The sequence below is a fragment of the Galeopterus variegatus genome, unplaced genomic scaffold, assembly GCF_000696425.1.
Source record: "Galeopterus variegatus unplaced genomic scaffold, G_variegatus-3.0.2 Scaffold365, whole genome shotgun sequence".
In the NCBI taxonomy this organism is placed as follows: domain Eukaryota; kingdom Metazoa; phylum Chordata; class Mammalia; order Dermoptera; family Cynocephalidae; genus Galeopterus; species Galeopterus variegatus.
This window is the reverse complement of record NW_007726476.1, coordinates 47,688-66,143: the sequence shown is the minus strand read 5'-3', so window position 1 is coordinate 66,143 and position 18,456 is coordinate 47,688. Positions and strand designations below refer to the sequence as shown.

At 37.0% G+C, this 18,456-nt stretch overlaps 1 protein-coding gene across 1 annotated transcript in view; it reads right to left on the bottom strand.

Annotated features, from left to right (window-relative positions):
• ENAH (enabled homolog (Drosophila)) overlaps positions 1-18,449 on the bottom strand; it is a 168,665-nt gene extending 150,216 nt beyond the window's left edge. The window contains exon 1 of the mRNA XM_008567993.1: positions 18,418-18,449. Within this exon, the coding sequence (XP_008566215.1) occupies positions 18,418-18,422 (5 nt within the window). The 5' untranslated portion in view covers positions 18,423-18,449. The remainder of the gene's footprint in view (positions 1-18,417) is intronic.
• Positions 18,450-18,456: the final 7 nt, after the last annotated feature.

Here is an 18,456-nt window from a genome sequence, read left to right as displayed (position 1 = left end):
AAATACCACATGTTTTCACTTATTGGAGGGAGCTAAAGGTGAATGAATCAATTCACACACATACATACACACACACACACACACACACTCTCACACACACACACAAAAACAAACAACAACAAAAAAAAAAAAATGGGGGGGGGAGGAAGATATAACAACCACAATTTTTTTTTTGAAGTTCTTACAACAAGAAAATGGAGGGGACACACCTGGGTGGGAGGGGAGAGAGGGAGGAGGGAGGGAGGTTTCGGTGATGGGACACAATAATCAACTACATTGTATATTGACAAAATAAAAATAATAAAAAAAAAACAAGTTATTTTTAAAAATTTGCATTGAACTAACATTGAAGTACAATTTCTTTGACAGTGTTTTAGTTTTTTTCATTTCACTTATGTTAAAATTCAAAAGCTGGGTGGTTTTTATTTTTTCCCATCTTCAGGTAGTTCCTAACTTACAAGTGGACTTATATCAACCGATATTTCAGACTGAAAATGTTTTTTTTTTTTTTTCTTTAAAAAGATGACCTGTAAGGGGATCTTAACCCTTGATTTGGTGCTGTCAGCACCACACTCTCACAACTGAGCCACCGGCTGGCCCTAGAAAATGATTTTTCTTTCTTGAAACACTGTTCATAAATTGTGGTTGGATTACCAGGCAAGCACATTAAAGTCTAAGTAACCAAATAGTTATGTGCGTTTTGTAATTAAAGTAGGAAAATGCATGAGTAACACCTCTTTTCATTTAAATATAAGACATTTAAATATTTTAGATATGTTAACATGTTTCAAATTTATAAGTTATACCATAGTTCCTGATATTACAGAATTGAAGCAGTTCTCAACTGGGGCGATTTGGGCCCCTGTAAACTTCTGGCAATGTCTGGAGACATTTTGGTTGTCACTACTGGGGGGGAAAGGTTGGAAAGTGTGCTACTAGCATCTAATGGGTAGCAACCAGGGATACTCGTAAACATCACACAGTTGACAACCCCACAACACATTATCTAGTCCCAAATGTCAATAGTGCCAAGGTTGAGAAACTGAATTAGAGGTAGGTACTGATGTTGTAAGGAGAAAACACTAAACTCTTTCTAAAGACCTGGGAATACCATTTCCCCAGCATTAATGAAAAAATTATCCTTCCCTCCACTGAATGGTCTTAACACCCTTGTCAAAAAATCTATTGACGGGCGCTGATAACACCAAGGCCACGGGTTCGGATCCCATATAGGGATGGCCGGTTCGCTCATTGGCTGAGCGTGGTGCTGACAACACCAAGTCAAGGGTTAAGATCCCCTAACCGGTCATCTTTAAAAAATAATAATAATAATAATAATAAAAATAAAAATAAAAAAAAAAATCTATTGACTACATATGTTAAGAGTTTACTTCTGAGTTCTCAATTCTGTTCATAGATCTCTCTGTCCTTATGCTAGTACCTCACTATTTTGATTACTGTACCTTTGTAGTAAGTTCTGAAATTGGGAAGTGTACCTCCTCCAACTTTGTTCTTTTTCAAGACTGTTTTGGCTAGTTGAGGTCCCTTGAAATTCCATATGAATTTTAGAATTGGTTTTCCTGTTTTTGCAAAAAAACACCACTGGGGTTTTTAGAGGGACTGTACTGTATCTGTATCTCACTTTGGATAGTACTCTCCTCTTAACAATATTGTCTTTCAATTCATGAACATGAAATGTCATTTTATTTACTCAGGTATTCCATAATTTCTTTCAGCATTATTTTGTAGTTTTCAGTGTCCAAGTATTTCACTGCCTTGGTTAAATTGATTCCTAGGTATTATATTCCTTCAGATGCTACAGTAAATGGAATTGCTTTTTTAGTTTCTCTTAGGTTTGTTCATTGCCAGCATACAGAAACATAACCGATTTTTGTGTGCTGCTCTTGTACACTGCAACTTTGCTGAATTCATGTATTAGTTCTAGTAGCTTTCTTGTGCAGTCTTTGCATATATTAATTTTTAATGTGTGTGTATGTATGTCTCCCTTTGTCATCTGTCTTGCTAAGGTGAGAGATGAATGAGACCAAAGTTGTGGTCCATACCCAAATGGGAAAATCAGGCAAGAGCTGATGTTGAAGTCCTAATCCTCAGTACCTCAGAATGTGACCTTATTTAGAGACAAAATCACTGCAGATGTAATTAGTTAAGAAGAGGTCACCCTGGAGTAGAGGTTGGTATACTTAGAGTAGGAGGAAAACGCCATGTGAAGACAGAGACACATGGAAAAAATAGCCATGTGACCACAGAAGCAAAAGACTGAAGTGATGTATCTACAAGCCAAGGAATGCCAAGAATTGCCAGCAAACAAGAGAAGCTAGAAAAGGCATGGAAGGAATTCTGCCTCAAGACCGTAACACAGAAATCCTGTCTGACTTTCCGCCTAGAGGCCTGTCCTACAAATTTCAGTCTCAAGATGCAACATCAATTCATCCCTGAGTTTCCAGGCTGCCAGTCTGCTTTACAAATTTTGGACTTACCAGCTCCCACAATCACGTGAGCCAATGCAATTCCTTTAAACAAATAATACTGGTTCTGTTTCTCTGGAGAATCCAGACTGAAAATTATAGGTATTTAAGAAAATAGGGGAAGAATCGATTTGGAGGTCACAAAAAAAACTGCCTACCTCATAATTGTACCCAAGATCTATAGTATACGTTTATATTTTTTTAAAAACTTACTGAATTAGTTTTTAATTTTAGTACTTTCTACAGTCTCAGATGGAAAGAACTGTAACAATCTGTTTAAGGGAAACAGGATCACTGATTGGGTAGTAGGATACTTATTTTGTAGAAGATTTCCAGGTAAGAAAACTAAAAACAAAATATAAATTTGATGTGTTGTCTTTTTGCTTTAAAGTACATATTAAAACTTTTACCCAAATGTTAAACACCATAATATCTTTATCACTTATCCAAAACGTACTGCGTTAATATTGTTTAAAGGTGTCCCAACACCTTTATGAAAAAAATCAGATGACTCAGCTAAAGAATTAAAATGAGAAAGCATTTAAAAAAAAAATCAATTATGAGTTCAGTTTTTTAATTTATCCATAAAAAGTTACTGGAAGACTCTGGTTGTACCCACCATAACACAAAGTGTTTGGGGAAATGTTCGTTTTTTGAGGGAAAATGTGTATCTCAAGTACCAAATGAACTGGATGGTCAACAGATGCTATGAGTTCAAGAAGGGAGAGAGACTTAGCCTGGAATGTTTGTTAAAGACAAACTATAAGAGGAAACTGAAGCAAGAGTGGAACCGAGGTAAGCACAGAGAAGGCAGCCTTCCAGAAGACAAGAGAACGAAAGTATTGAGACCAAAATTCCCTAAAAAGAACTCAAGTGGGGAGCACTGAAAGGCACAGCTGGACTGTTTTTCAAAGGGCCCTGAATGCCAGGTTGAGACATCTCATCTGTGTGCCACAGGATGCAGGTGAAAGATTTTTTTTCTTTTTCTTTTTCTTTTTGAGGAGGAAGTTTACTACCATGTAAGGACCAAGCATTATAAAGGCAAGGTAGAGTGAGATATGGGGGGTGGGGGGGAGCCTAGTTCCAAATGGCAATAACTGTTCTACACTCCAGGGGCTGGTTTTTAATTTAAAGGTTCATCTGAACACGTTTTAAAACATCATTTTAAAATATAGCTACTCTAAGAATTTAACAGGCTACTTATTTTTAGAGTGCCCAAAAACAAACTCTCATATTAAAAGTTAAAGAAAAAAAGGCAAAAGAACATTCAGGAGCTTGAACTCTAGAAGAAAGCAATAAATAGAATACACCAAATTCATAAATCCTCTAAATACATTATGGCAAATCTCAAAACAAGGCAATAAACTACTAATTCCATTTTGCAGAGAAAGAAACTGAAGTTTGGGACAATCAAAGTCTCACAGTTAGTAAACAGAAATCAATGCTAATTCTATTAAACTTGACTATCTCCCCCCAAAATGAAAATACCTTGAAAAACTTCCATATCCAGAGGAATATAAAGTAAAAAGATAACACTCCAAGGGATTATCCCTTAAAGTAGGACAAAATAGCACTTTACTAAAGCAACACAAAGTAATACTGGCAATCTGCTGTAACTAAGAGGCATAAATACTGGAGAAAATTGTTAAGTATTTTTTGAGAAAGACATTATTTAGAAAGGAATCAACCAAAAATATATGAAATAGTCCTTACTCTCATGGTACCATGGACTGCTCTTCACAGCTCTTAAAAATTGATTAATGCCTCCTTCCCACTCAACTGTGAGCATAAGGGAATGGATCACATCCATGCCCATCTTTATTTATATTAAAAGTGATCTTTGAAGACTGATCTTTTGGGGGATATTCTACTAACTTTGGAATCACAAAGCAAGAACAATCATGAAAGATTTAGGCCATAATACAGAAGAGCTTGGTCATAATTCTAAGAGCAACTAGAAGCCATTGAAGTATTTTTGACATGAGGCTGAGCTGATCATTTCTCAATTTCACAGAAAGATCTCTCTGCTGCATAGATAACAGACTGGAGGGGAGTAACAGACAAATGTAATAAATTACAGAATCCAAAGAAATTAAAATTTAAAATAATAGGGGAAAAAATGTAGGGCCGGACCGGTGGCGCACCTTGGGAAGCGCGGCAGCGCTCCCGCCGAGGGTTTGGATCCCACATACAGACCGGGTTCCTGCTCACTGGCTGAGCGAGGTGCGGGGGTAACACCGAGGGTTGCAATCCCGTTGCCGGTCACGAAAAAAGACAAAAAGGAAAAAAAAAATGTAAAAAAAATTAAAGAATCCAGAAAAACAGTCATTTATTGCTTAGTGACAGGAATACATTCTAAGAAATGTGTCATTGGGTGATTTCACTGTTGTGCGAACATCATGGAATGTACTTACATAAACCTAAGAGGATAGCCTACTATACACTAAGCTATACGGTATAGGCATTATACCCTTACAGGACCTCCATTGTATATGCAGACCCTCATTGACAGAAACATCATTGTTTATACAATTCTGCAGCACATGACTATATATACAAAAATGTAATATGAGACAAAATAGGTAGAGGGTCTTAATATGAAAGTTCAGTCAGACTCCTAGAAGTTGCAAAGGAAACAAGAATAATTCTAACACAAAAATATCCACTAATAAACTAACCATTTATGAAATTGGTTCCCATCAAACAACTCTCCCAAGGCAGCATTAGCCTCTATATCGGCCCATTTCACCCTTGCACTGTCAGTCTCCCAGGGATTGACAAAGCAACACAACGCAAATCATCTACAAAGTGAAAGCAACAAACTTTCCAAAAAATGCAGGCCTTCGTGAAGTCACTGAAAATTGATGAAAACTGTTTCCAACCAATGGCAATGCCACTGGGAAAAATGAAGATTTGAGAGAGATACTAACTAGGAAGGAGCATGAGGGACCTCAAAAGGGTGATAAGTACGTTTTGTATCCTGACCTGGTTGGTGGCTACACAGGTTTGTATACACAGGTGTGTATATATAGTAAAAATTCACCAAGCTGCATGAATACTTATGATTTATGCATTTAGCTGTATGTAAATTATACCTCAAGAGAGTTTAAGAAAAGGGCACACAAGAAGTGATGGTCCTACTTCCTCCAAGAATTACTGAGTCTGAGTGGAAATCCTACAGCCTATGTGAAGATGAAGCAAATACCAAAGACAGCAAAACATACCCGGGAGCCACTCGTCAGTGTAGTGTAGTGTGCGTGCAGCCTGCCCTGCATCTCAACTACCAATTCCAGGAAATAAATTTTCTTAATGTGTAAGCACTTTGTATGTTTGTTACTGGCAGCTGAAAGCATTTTAACAGATATAATCAGGTAATGATTGGAGCAAGCTTGGAGCTAACAAAGATAAGTTTACTAAGAGGTTAAAAGAAAATGATCTGAAAAATCAAAGTAAAGCCCCTAGGAAAAGTAATGAAGCCCTCAAATATTCTGATGAAAATGACTTTCTTTATGATCATACTGGAAAAGTCCATCATAATATGAAGAATATATACTTTCGTGCTACCTTGCAATTTTGTCATAAAAATTACGCAAACACTTTTAAAGCAACCAACACTTGATTCATTCTTCTTCCATTCTAACTATAACATGTTTTCATAATTTTGTTTCATTATTCAAGATTAAACCCAAATAAAGCCTTTTCTCCCCACCCCTGCTATGTACTATTATCTCTGAAATGTTCTAGGTCAATTCATTCTATATGCCCTTGTTCTTGGACCAATTATTTTCAGAAAGTAAACACCGCTTATATGGTGAAATCACAAGGAAAAATAAATTATTCACTCACACATCAACATTTAAAAAATTTAAGTACTTTTAGCCCTCAGTTCATAAAAGTTAACTATTACTGTATTACAGAAAGGCCCAAGAGCTTAATTGTTAAAACCATGGGCTCTGGAACCAGACTGCCTGAGAGAGAATCTCAGTTCCACTGTTTACTAGCTGGGTGACCCCTAGCAAGTCACTTAACTCTGTGCCTCAGTTTCCTTGTCTAAAAAATGGGGATAACAACAGTTCCTATCTTATAAGTTGTTAGAGGAGTATTAAATGAGCTAATATGTAAATTTTCCAGACAGTAAGTGCTCAATAACTGTTAACTGTTGTGTTTTTTAAAACTAAGAAAACTGAGGAGTATAAATGCCAACACTAGAATTAAGTTACTTAGCAGAGGAAAAACCTTTTTAAAAACACAAGCTTTATGGGCTGAGCCCGTGGCGCACTCGGCGCTGGGAGCGCAGTGGCGCTCCCGCCACGGGTTCGGATCCTATATAGGGATGACCAGTTCACTCGCAATGCTCCCAGTGCTCACTGGCTGAGCGCAGTGCGGCCAGTCTCAAAAAGGACAAAAAAAAAAAAAAGAAAAAAGAAAAACACAAGCTTTATGCTTTAAATACATACATTTTTTTTTCCTTTTTGTCTTTTTTTACTGACCAGTAGCAGGGCTACCCTCGGTGTCGCGCCCGCACCGCGCTGAGCGGAACTGGTCTCCACATGGGATCCGAACCCTCAGCGGGAGCACCGCTCCCAAATGGCACACTGCCACCGGGCTGGCCCTAAATACATACATTTTAAATAAAATTAAGACAAAGAAAAATAGGAACAGATGTACTTGTGACAAAACAAGCTAAAAGTTGTTTATATATGCTTTTACATATATATATATATATATTATTTTTACATATTAAAGAGTATGCATTAAATTTCTAAGCATACAAAAACTGTTTTAATTAAAGGTACCATGTCCAAACTATTAAACTAGAAACTAAAGTGTTGCCGCACTTTTACTAAAGATGAAATAAAAACATGAATATATGGAAGACAAAAGAATGGAAAACTCAGTATTATCAAAGGGCCAATTCCCTCCCCTACCTATATTAGCCCATTAATTTAACACAATTCTAAGTAAACCCAAACGGGTTTGGGGGGGTGTAATTTTTATTTTTTATTTCATTTTTATTGTTTTTAATTCATAAAATGATTCTAAAACTAACCTGAGAGAATATATTAAACAGAATCAAGTTTTGAAGAAAATAAATAGTAACGTCCCTTATTAGATTTTAAAATATACAGTTAGAGTAAATAAAAGTGAGGTACTAGCATAGAATTAGATAATTAGTCCAAAAACAGAACCATTTGGTAATTCAGTATACAACGAATATGGCATTTCAAATCAGTGGAAAAGGATGAATATTCAACAAATGATGCTGACAAATGACTAAATATTTGACATTTAGTTAGATACTAACCTCCTATCTTACACCAAATTTCAGGTGGCCTAAATTTTTTTTTCTTTCATTTTTTTGGTGGCCTAAATTTAAACATAAACGATACCATAAAAGTTGTAGAAGGGCTGGCCAGGTGGCGCACTGCTACAGTGTGCCCCTTGGGAGCGCAGCGGCTCCCGCCAAGGGTCTGGATCCCACATACAGACCCCACATACAGACCGGTTGTGAGCGCAACACCGAGGGTTGCGATCAGTTGCCGGACACGAAAAAAGACAAAAAGGAAAAAAAAAAAAGTTGTAGAAGAAAATGTAGGTGAATATGTGTATAACTTTAGGTTGTGGAAGGCATGACACCAAAGGCAGAAACTATACCAAGAAACTTTACCAAGACTGAAGGATTTAACAAGAAATTTTAAAACTTCTATACCAAAACAAATAAAATTTAAAAACAAATAACAAATTTAGAAGAACATGTAATGGATTTTACATCATGGCCTCTAATAATCCACACACCTTTTTACCTGTCCTTGTGTCCTCTCCTCCCACACTACTCTGGGCTTGACCATGTGACTTGCTTTGGCCAAGGAGACATAAACAACCAGGATGCAAGCAGAGGTTTGGTAAGAGCTGACATTCTGGGGCATGCTCTCACAGAAGGCTACTAATGCTAAGTGAGGAGGTGCAAGGGGCAACACATAACATACAGCCAGATGAACCCAGCCAAGTGAATGAAAACACATGAGTGAGTCCAGATGAGACCAGCCAACCCATCCATGTTTTACTAGGCTGTGAGGTGGTTTGTAACCAAACCACCTGCAGTAGGTAACTGATATAATATACATGCACTATAAAGGAAGGATTAATATCCTTAAGATATTATAAATCATTACAAGAAAGACTATACAGCCCAAGGCACATGACCAGACAATTCAAACAAAAATAGAGATGTCCAATAAACACATGAAGAGATGTTCATCCCTACTAGTAATCAAAGAAATACAAATTCAAATAATGAGATAACACCTTTTGCCTATCAGACTGGCAAAGATTAAAATAGTTGATAATGCCCTGAGTGAATGTGGAGAAACTAGAACTCTCCTGTAGTGTTGCTAATTCGGTAATATGTATCAAAAACTGATAAAATTTCCCTTAGTCTGGCAATTTTATTTATTATTCACTCAAATACTTATTTGCACACTCACAGAGGCCTGTGCTGGGAACCAGGAATACAGAACCAGATCACACAAGACCTTAATAATTTTAGTTTTATTATTAGAATAAGATGCCATTAAAGGCTTTAGGAAAGGAATAACAGTATCTCATTTCCACTTGAAGACCACTCTGAGTGATGCATAGAAAATGGGGGAGACTGGAAGTGAAAAAACACTAATTGTTCAAGAGAGAGCTACAGTGGCCTGGACTTGAGCAATGCTGGTGAGATGGACAGAAGCAGATGGAAGTAGACCTGGCAGGACACAGGCAGACTAGACAGAAAAACTAAAGAAGGAAGTACTATTCCTTGATTTTATTTCCAGAAACTTATCCTAAAATATAATCAGATATGTGCAAAAAGATATATATCCAAAGATATTCATGTCAGTGTTGTTTTACAATTACAAAATAGTTAAAAATATTGAAACAAATCTAAAAGTCCACCCCTAAGAGATTAAACAAGTAGATAAGGTCATCCATCCAAAGCTATGAAATACTATGTACTCACTAAAAATTATCTAAATCAGTATTTAGTGACAAAAATTACATGGAAAGGGGTCAGGTACAAAATACACAATATATATAGTATAATTCCATTTTTAAATTACACAATCTCACTTTTATGTAAAACATACTCATACACACAAGCACATTTATGGCTGCATATGCATTACAAAAAGTCTATAAAGCTATACGTCAAAATATTAAAATTCTAGATGGTTTGGATTTGAGTTTTTAACATCTTTATACTTTCCATACCTTCTAAAATCTGTGCAAAATCTGAATTGTTTCAGAAAGAAAAGAAAAAAAGTAATTTAAAAACAAAAACACTGACCAGACATTTATTTGGACAACAGTAATCGGTTTTTTTTTTTTTTTTTTTTTTTTTCCTGGCAGCTGGCTGGTACAGGCATTGAACCCTGGACCTTGGTGTTATCAGCACCATGCTCTAACCAACTGAGCTAACTGGCAGGCCCTTATTTTCTAAAAATACTGCAAATACAAAGATTAAGGAGACTATAATGAAATAAAAACTAAGTTTTAAATGAAAACTTAAGATTCACAAATCTTAAATTGTTAAAGATTGAACAGTCACAACTTTGCCTGCCATACCAGTCTAATAGGATTTGGAACAAAGTAGATACTCAAATAACCAATATTTAATAATTATAAAACCTGCAGAGAAAGATCCCTTCACTGAACTGTAAAACAAACAATATGGACTCCTCCCTTGAGATTTGACCGAAAGAGCTATTTGTTTTATTTTACTTAAGTTCTTGGGTTCTTTATAAAGTTTCTCCCCTACCAAGTTGACAAATATAACACAGCCACCAAAAATGACAAGAGATGAGGACCTCTAAAGCACAGTTAAAGGTAGTCATTCTGATTTCATTATCATCAGATGTACTGCTACCAAGACCAGATGTTCTAGAAGGCCTTTACCACTAGAAAGTACTTAGTTCATTTAAAGATGTCATCATGACTACCTCACTTCCCAAAGACAAAACTCTTTGGGGTTTTTGAGACTATTATAAACAGACCCAGGAAAATCACCATACAGATTAAAGTTTTCTGAAGATTCCAACAAATTTGCTTCATCACATTTTATCAGTGACCTTAGTCACCCTTACCTACAACAGGACTACAGAGAGATGGCTTCTACGTTAACCAGAAGATTTAGCTCCAGAACTTCTTGAGGCCTCTGAAAGGCACCACTATCAAGGTTTCCACTTCAGCACTCCCACCTGCGGACAAATATAACACAGCCACCAAAAATGACAAGAGATGAGGACCTCTAAAGCACAGTTAAAGGTAGTCATTCTGATTTCATTATCATCAGATGTACTGCTACCAAGACCAGATGTTCTAGAAGGCCTTTACCACTAGAAAGTACTTAGTTCATTTAAAGATGTCATCATGACTACCTCACTTCCCAAAGACAAAACTCTTTGGGGTTTTTGAGACTATTATAAACAGACCCAGGAAAATCACCATACAGATTAAAGTTTTCTGAAGATTCCAACAAATTTGCTTCATCACATTTTATCAGTGACCTTAGTCACCCTTACCTACAACAGGACTACAGAGAGATGGCTTCTACGTTAACCTGAAGATTTAGCTCCAGAACTTCTTGAGGCCTCTGAAAGGCACCACTATCAAGGTTTCCACTTCAGCACTCCCACCTGCGGGGTTCCCTATAGAGAAAAGCCCAGTGGCTCTGTCTTGAATAAGAAAAAATAATAATCCAAGGATAGTGGGGAGGGTAACTGAGATATAAATCACATGCCATAAAACTCATCATTTTTGGGCCGGCCAGTAGCTCACTCGGGAGAGTGCGGTGCTGCTAACACCAAGGCCCTGGGTTCGGATCCCATATAGGGATGGCCGGTTCACTCATGAGCGTGGTGCTGACAACACCAAGTCAAGGGTTAAGATCCCCCTTACTGTCATCTTTTTAAAAAAAAAATAATAATAATAATAATAAATAAATAAATAAAATTCATCATTTTTAAAGTGTAAAATTCTGGCTGGTTAGCCCCGTTGGTTAGAGTGTAGTGCTGAGAACACCAAGGTCTGGGGTTAGCTCCCTCCACCAGCCAGCTGCCAAAAACAGTAATAAAAAAATAAAGTGTGAAATTCAAGGGTTTTTAGTATAATCACAAGGTTGTGCAAATATCACCACTGCCTAATTCCAAAACATTTTCATCACCCAGAAAGCAAGCCCATACATAGCCTTAAAAGTAGTCACTTCCCATTCCTCCCTCATCCCTGGCAACTACCAATCTACTTTTTGTCTCTACGCATCTGCCATTTCACATAAAAGGAATCATATGATATATGGCCTTTTCTGTCTGGCTCCCTTCACTTAGAATAACGTACCATTCGTGCTTTAGAGGTCCCCCTCAATCTCCTGTCCTTCCATTCCTGCTGTGGCACATATCATTACTTCATTCCTTTTGATGGTCACACGTCATACCATTTTATGGATATACCATATTTCCACTATCCATTCATCAGCTGAGGGACATTTGGGTTTCCACTTTTGGGCTACTATGAATAATGAATGCTGCTAATGTACATTTGTGTACAAATTTTAGTGTGGAAGTATGTTTTCATTTATCTTGTGTATATACCTAGGAGTGAAATTGCTGGGTCATATGATAACTCTACGTTTAACTTTCTGAAGAATTGCCAAATTGTTTTCTAAACTAGCTGCACCATTTTACATGATTTTTCACATTCTTAACATAAACTTAAGAGATGTCAGACTTTCACAGAAATAGGGGGTTTACTCTTATCAAGCCCATTTTGTGTGACAAATGTTGTACCAGGATTTTACTTAATATTCCCAACAACTTTGAATGCAGAAATTATCTCCAATTCAGAGAAGAAATTGAAATCTCAAGAAAAGATTGTAACCTACTCAAAAATCAATTAGTTAATAAACATCAAAACTAGAACTCAAACCCAATTGACTTTGAAGCCTGTACTTTTTACTCCACACTGTGCAACCTCTGCACTTATAGAAGTACATTGCTTCATGATTCTTCGGGGAAATTTCATGTTAATTAAATTTATAAGAATCTCTGTAAAACAGAAGCTTCCCATGTAAAGATATTTCGAGAAAATATAAGGTCTCTTGCATAAATCAACCCCCTGCCAATTTATCTTCTTTAGTAAATGATTTCTACATTAAAATTACTGAAAACAAAACCTATCTATCATTCACTTAAGAATCACAGATTACCTTATTCCAAAGATGTATGTACTAACAAAAAAAAAAAAAAAGTAGATATCTTCTGCTATGGACTGAATTATGCCCTGCCAAAATGTATATGTTGATGCCCTAATCCCCAAGGTGACTGTATTTGGAGATAGAGCTTTTAGAAAGTAATAAAGGTTAAAGAGGTCATAAGGAAGGAGCCCTAATCCAATAGGACCAGTTGCCTTATAAGAAGTGAGAGAAATCCCATCCCCAGCTTCCCACTCCCACCCCCATCCACTCCCCCCACTTAGTGAGGACACAAAGAAAAGGCAGTCTCTGGCAAGCCAGGAAGAGAGCCCTCACCAGAACCTGACCATGCTAGCAACCTGATCTTGGACTTCCAGCCTCCAGAACTGCGAGAAAATAAATTTCTGTTGTTTAAGCCACCCACTCTGTAGTATTTTGTTATGGCAAGCCGAGCTGACTAATACATCTTCCTTCATGAATATCATGAAATATCCAGCTATTAGTATTTCAAGCACTGATAAGAAAGCAAAGCAAGCATTAAATGGAGTAGAAAACATCTAAACCAATAGAGATACACAAGCTTACTGCTCAAAAATATTCATGAGTTCTTTGATCAAAGAAACAAACAGAATGATGGCCCTTCTTATTAGTTCAGGATATAATAATGATGTCAAGAAAACATGGTATCCTCCCAAATGGCTTTGGAGTTAAACAAACCTGAGTCTCTCTCTGGCCACTTATGAGCTTCCTGTAGGAGTGATAAACAAATTCTACACCTATTCTTGTGGTCAGGATGCTGGGTTTTGTTTATTTGTTAATTAAATAATTTTATTAACATTTAGTACCTGCCAAACACCATATTATACCTTACAGTGCCCAATATAGCTTCTAGAAAATCACAGGTACTCCAAAAACAGTGACTGTTATTGTTAATGAATAGATTTAAACACCACAAAGTCAAACACATATGTGGGCCCCCACCCACTGTTTGCCAAGTATTTTGCTGGTACAGTGAATATAAAAATGCAGTCCCTGCCTTCAAGGAGCTTACAATGAAGAGGGACAAACAGATGCAGATAATTAAAAGACAGTGTAATAAACACAATAGCAAAAAATATGCAGAGTGCATAGGAACACACAGTAAAAGCTGCAGGAGGGGGAATAAAGTTAGAGACTACTTCCCAGAAAGTCTGACAAGGAATTTCCTTCCAGCTTCTACTCTGAAAACTTCATAATCAATTTCAAAAAGAAGGGAGAAAATAAAAAAGAGGAAAAGACAACTGTAGGTTGGCACAGGAAGGATTTAAGTATCCTGTTAGTCCCCCACAAAAGCTTAAAAATTGAAATCACATTTTTCCATATCTGTCTTATACTCATGATAAAGACTGGGTGTTTTACAAGTTATATATCACCCCTGTTTTAAGCTGTGTGTAGGATCAATAACCAAAGCTATCAATCCAGTATGTCATTTCTTCTATACCAGCCAAATGGTGCCTGCCTAGTTTATCTGCTTATTCCAACTGGGCTAACAAGGTATCCAAAACCTTGAATACTATATAAACTTTTGTAAATTTTCTCTACTAACCACACTTATTCAAGATTTATTCACTTAATAAATAACTACAATACTGACATTCAAAAAAATGAAAATTTGGCTCCTGCTCCTAAAATAAACCTCTGTGGGAAAGTCACACATCCAACAGCTACAAGTATAAATGAAGAGTCATGGGAACAGAGAGACTACTATTTGTATCCTTTCATGGATATCTCGCTTCACACTGGACACAATAATCCTGTGAAATAATAGGATTATCTCTATTTTTTTACCAGTTTGCTCCATTAACAGGTCAACATATAAAACCTGGATCTTCTGACCCTTAATTGTACCACACTCTAAAACGTATGTTAAATTTATCAATATCATAAATAAACAAAATCACAAGAAGTACTTCAAAGACCTTAATACACACAGGAAGGAAACCTCTAGAACAGTTTCCTCATCTATGAAATAAGGTTGGACTAGATCACAAATGGTTAAATAAGTAGCACTCCAGGAATCACTCATCAATGCCACTATCTAGGACCAACCAAACATTACAAATGAATCACGGCACTCTTTCTCACCAAGCCCAGAAATGTATCAATGACCTTATCAACACAGCAACCACTACCAATTTTAGCACAGAAGCAAAATGTAACCTAGTTGACATCCTTGAACTAAACATAAGGTCCAGAGAAGAAGCAAACTGCCCAAAAGTTTTACCCAACTAGCCTGAAATAAAACTAGGTCTCTAAACAAGAGGAGTAAAATACTTCTATAACACCTACAAAATATACAAAAAGCACCTTCTCTTCTATTATCACGTGATCCTCACTACCCAAAAAAGAATTATCCCGATTTTTACATATTTGCTTTAAAATACAGTACATCAGTGAAATAATGTGACTAGCACAAGGTCACCCAGCTAGTAAGTGGCTTGGCCAAATCTTCACAACCCTATTACACCTTCCTATATGAGAAAGTCACAGTTGCTCATGGAAGTCTGGACTATTTAATATGGACCAAATAATGTCAATACAAAACCTTCTCAGCTCTTCCCAGCCATGAGGCTACAGGTAACTATTTTAGATCAGACAAGATTCTCTTTCTGTTAAAAAAAAAAAAAAAAAAAAAAAAAAACTTCAGTAACTAAACAACTAATTTTAAAAATACAATCATTAAAGGCATACACTATATTAAGTGTGTATGTGTATATACCTCAATCACAAAGCATCTTATACTTCTGAAACTTTACATAAATTAGAAATAAGAATAAAACCAAAAAGTCGGATGGGACACTAAAAGTACCTTTTTTTTTTTTTTTTTTTTTTTTTTTTTTTTTTTTTTGGTCTCCTTCCACAGTCTTGTATAAGTAATATTCTTTTTCTACTTTTTTAATCCTTATCTTTAAACAAAATATTAAATAAACATATATACAGCATTTTACATGTGTGGAATGTCTTATGACTGTTTTTCAAGACGTTAAGTATCATTCAGTTCCCTTCTGTGTAAGATTCCATTATATCAAAGTGAGCCTGCTATTCCTAAAATTAAAGTCATCTGAGAGATCTCATCATAAATACTTACACCGTAACATATCATCATACCCTCTTTTCAGAATTCCGACCAATATGAAATTCTTGCCCAAGCATTCCTATTTCTAGACAGCCTTTGAAACATCAAAACTACCCCTTAATATTAACTAAAAAAAACTTGACTTACAAGGTTAACATTTATGTCTTACAGTACTTGAAAGCATCATAGAGACTAAGCCAATATTAATACAACCTGAAACGCCCTTTCTTAAGCACCAAAATATCTCAAAGACTTACAAGCAGCAAAAAGCTTTTTTACCTCCATACCAGACCATCCTACTTTTTACAGGTATCTAAGAAATGTGCCTGCCCAAGCTGCACAAACCACCTACCAAATAATCCAATGCCTTCCAAAGTGAAAAGCCGATCCTCTTTTCTACTCTTAAATTATTCAAAACTAGCCTATAAAGAATTACTGTAGACTACTTAAGCAAACTTTTCAGACCTGTGTGTGTACCATGTTCCATATTTACCCTACTGTAAATCAGTGATTCCTCCCTATCTAAACTTAATAATAGAGCAAAAAGAGAGCTTTTAAAAAGTTATTTTATTAGAAAAAGAACTTTTAAGTGAATACATAATTTATCTGCGACAGACTAACAACTATACATGATAGTGATTAAACTACTGAATACCCGAATCTTTTAACTTTTTTTTTTTTTTTTGGTTCACAGCCTCTGAATTAGACAACTTTACGGTAGTTTTAATTTTAAGATAATCCACTTTCACTGTTTTACATTTCTCAATTTTAACATAAACTCAATCAAAACTTGAAAAAACTGATTAGTTCTGATCTGCAAGACCCCTACCGCATTAAATCTCTAAAGCAGATATCAACAATAAGTAGTATTACAAGACACAATATTATATATATTCGATTATAGTTCCTGAGTTTTCAAGGACATCAGTAACTTGATTTTAAAAACGAACAAACCATGCTTACACATATGACTGAAGTTTTTCAAGCTGTATTTTACAAAGATTAATTATGGTTTTTGGTTTGTATGCCATAATTACTTTTTAAACTGATCCATTACATTTAAAAATAACTTGTGTGAAATAACCAAGGAAAAGGGGTCAGTCACTTAGAGACACTCAGGATTAAACACATTTTTTAAGGCCAGTATAAATAAAGGTCTGTAACTTGGAATCAAAGAAACAGTTTAAATTCAAAGTAAGCTTAAATGAAAATACAACACAGCGATATCAAAAAAATGTTAAAAAAGCAAAATAGGAACATATTCAGCCTTAACAAAAAAAAAAAAAAAAGAAAACTAAAGTTTAAAATGGAAACTACTTAAATTGAGAAAGAATTCCAATGACATGACATTTTCTTGCCAAAGGGACAGAATTTATAGATTTTATCATTCAAGTCTCATTGTATTACATTATAAAGGTCTTGGCAACGGTTGGCCATTAATCTTTAACACAAAGGAGATTCAAATCCAAATGAACTGTAAGACTATCTCTTCCAGGAGAGAGAAATGGAGTAATTTACTTTATCCACAATTGTTTAACCAAAAAGGAAGGCCTTTAAGGATGATAACGCAGAATGGATCAACCTTCAGTCTACCAAGTCCCATTTCTCACGAAGTCCTGCACCAATCCGAAAAGACCAAGGTTATGGACACAAAACAGGCTTAGGGAAGACTGGGGGGAAAAAAATCTCCAATGAATGACACACCACATCATGATTTTTTTCTCCTACACAATTGGAGAAACAAAAAAGAAAAATATCACAGCATATGTTTTATCGTATCAATTAAAAAAAAATACTTTACGCCAGTACGTTCAATTCTTTTCCTTTGGGGCTGAAAACATAATTGAGCTTCTGTTTTACTGATGATAGAGGAAAGGGAAAAAGCCGCTGCTGCAATGCAACACAGGCTGGTACAGAGGAAGGAGAGCAAAGGGTTTTCCAAACAAACCCCCCGCCCCCGCTTGCACACCCCAAACAACTTACTGATCCCAGCCTCGACTGCCCGCCCCAGTGGAGACCCAAGAAATTCCTTCCCTTCCCCCCGCCCGTGAAATGTCACCTTTCACAGCACCTTCACCGACCCCTACCCGAGACACTTGATTTCCCGCAGAGATTTCAGACCTTTCAAACTTTTCTTCCTTTTTAAATGAAACACGAGAGTTGTGCACGAAAAGCGCATGAAATTTGTACGTCTACACGGAAAAATACCTGTTTCCCAGCAACGCGAACGCTTCGATGGTCGAACCCCTCCCCACCTCCCGGGGTTGTTCCTGCCAGGGCTGGGGGGCCCGGGGGGAGCCCGGCGCCCATTACATTTGGGAAGGGACATCCTGGGAGAGAGAAGAGCATCAGGGGGAAAACGGGGGGACGGCGGGGCGAGACCCCCCCCAACCACCCTCAGAAGCGCCGGCGAGGGTGACAAGAAAGCAAGCGAGATGAGAAGGGACAAAAGGGGGACAGGGGAGGAAGACGCCGGAGACCGGGGCGACGCGCGGGACCGGGAGAGGGAATGCGGGCTCCGGGGACGGCGGGGGTCGCGGCTCCCGCGGCACAATGGCCGGCCCGGCCCCCGCCCGCGCGCCCCTCACCTCATGGTGCCGGCCGCGCCGAGGCTTTCCCGGCAGCCA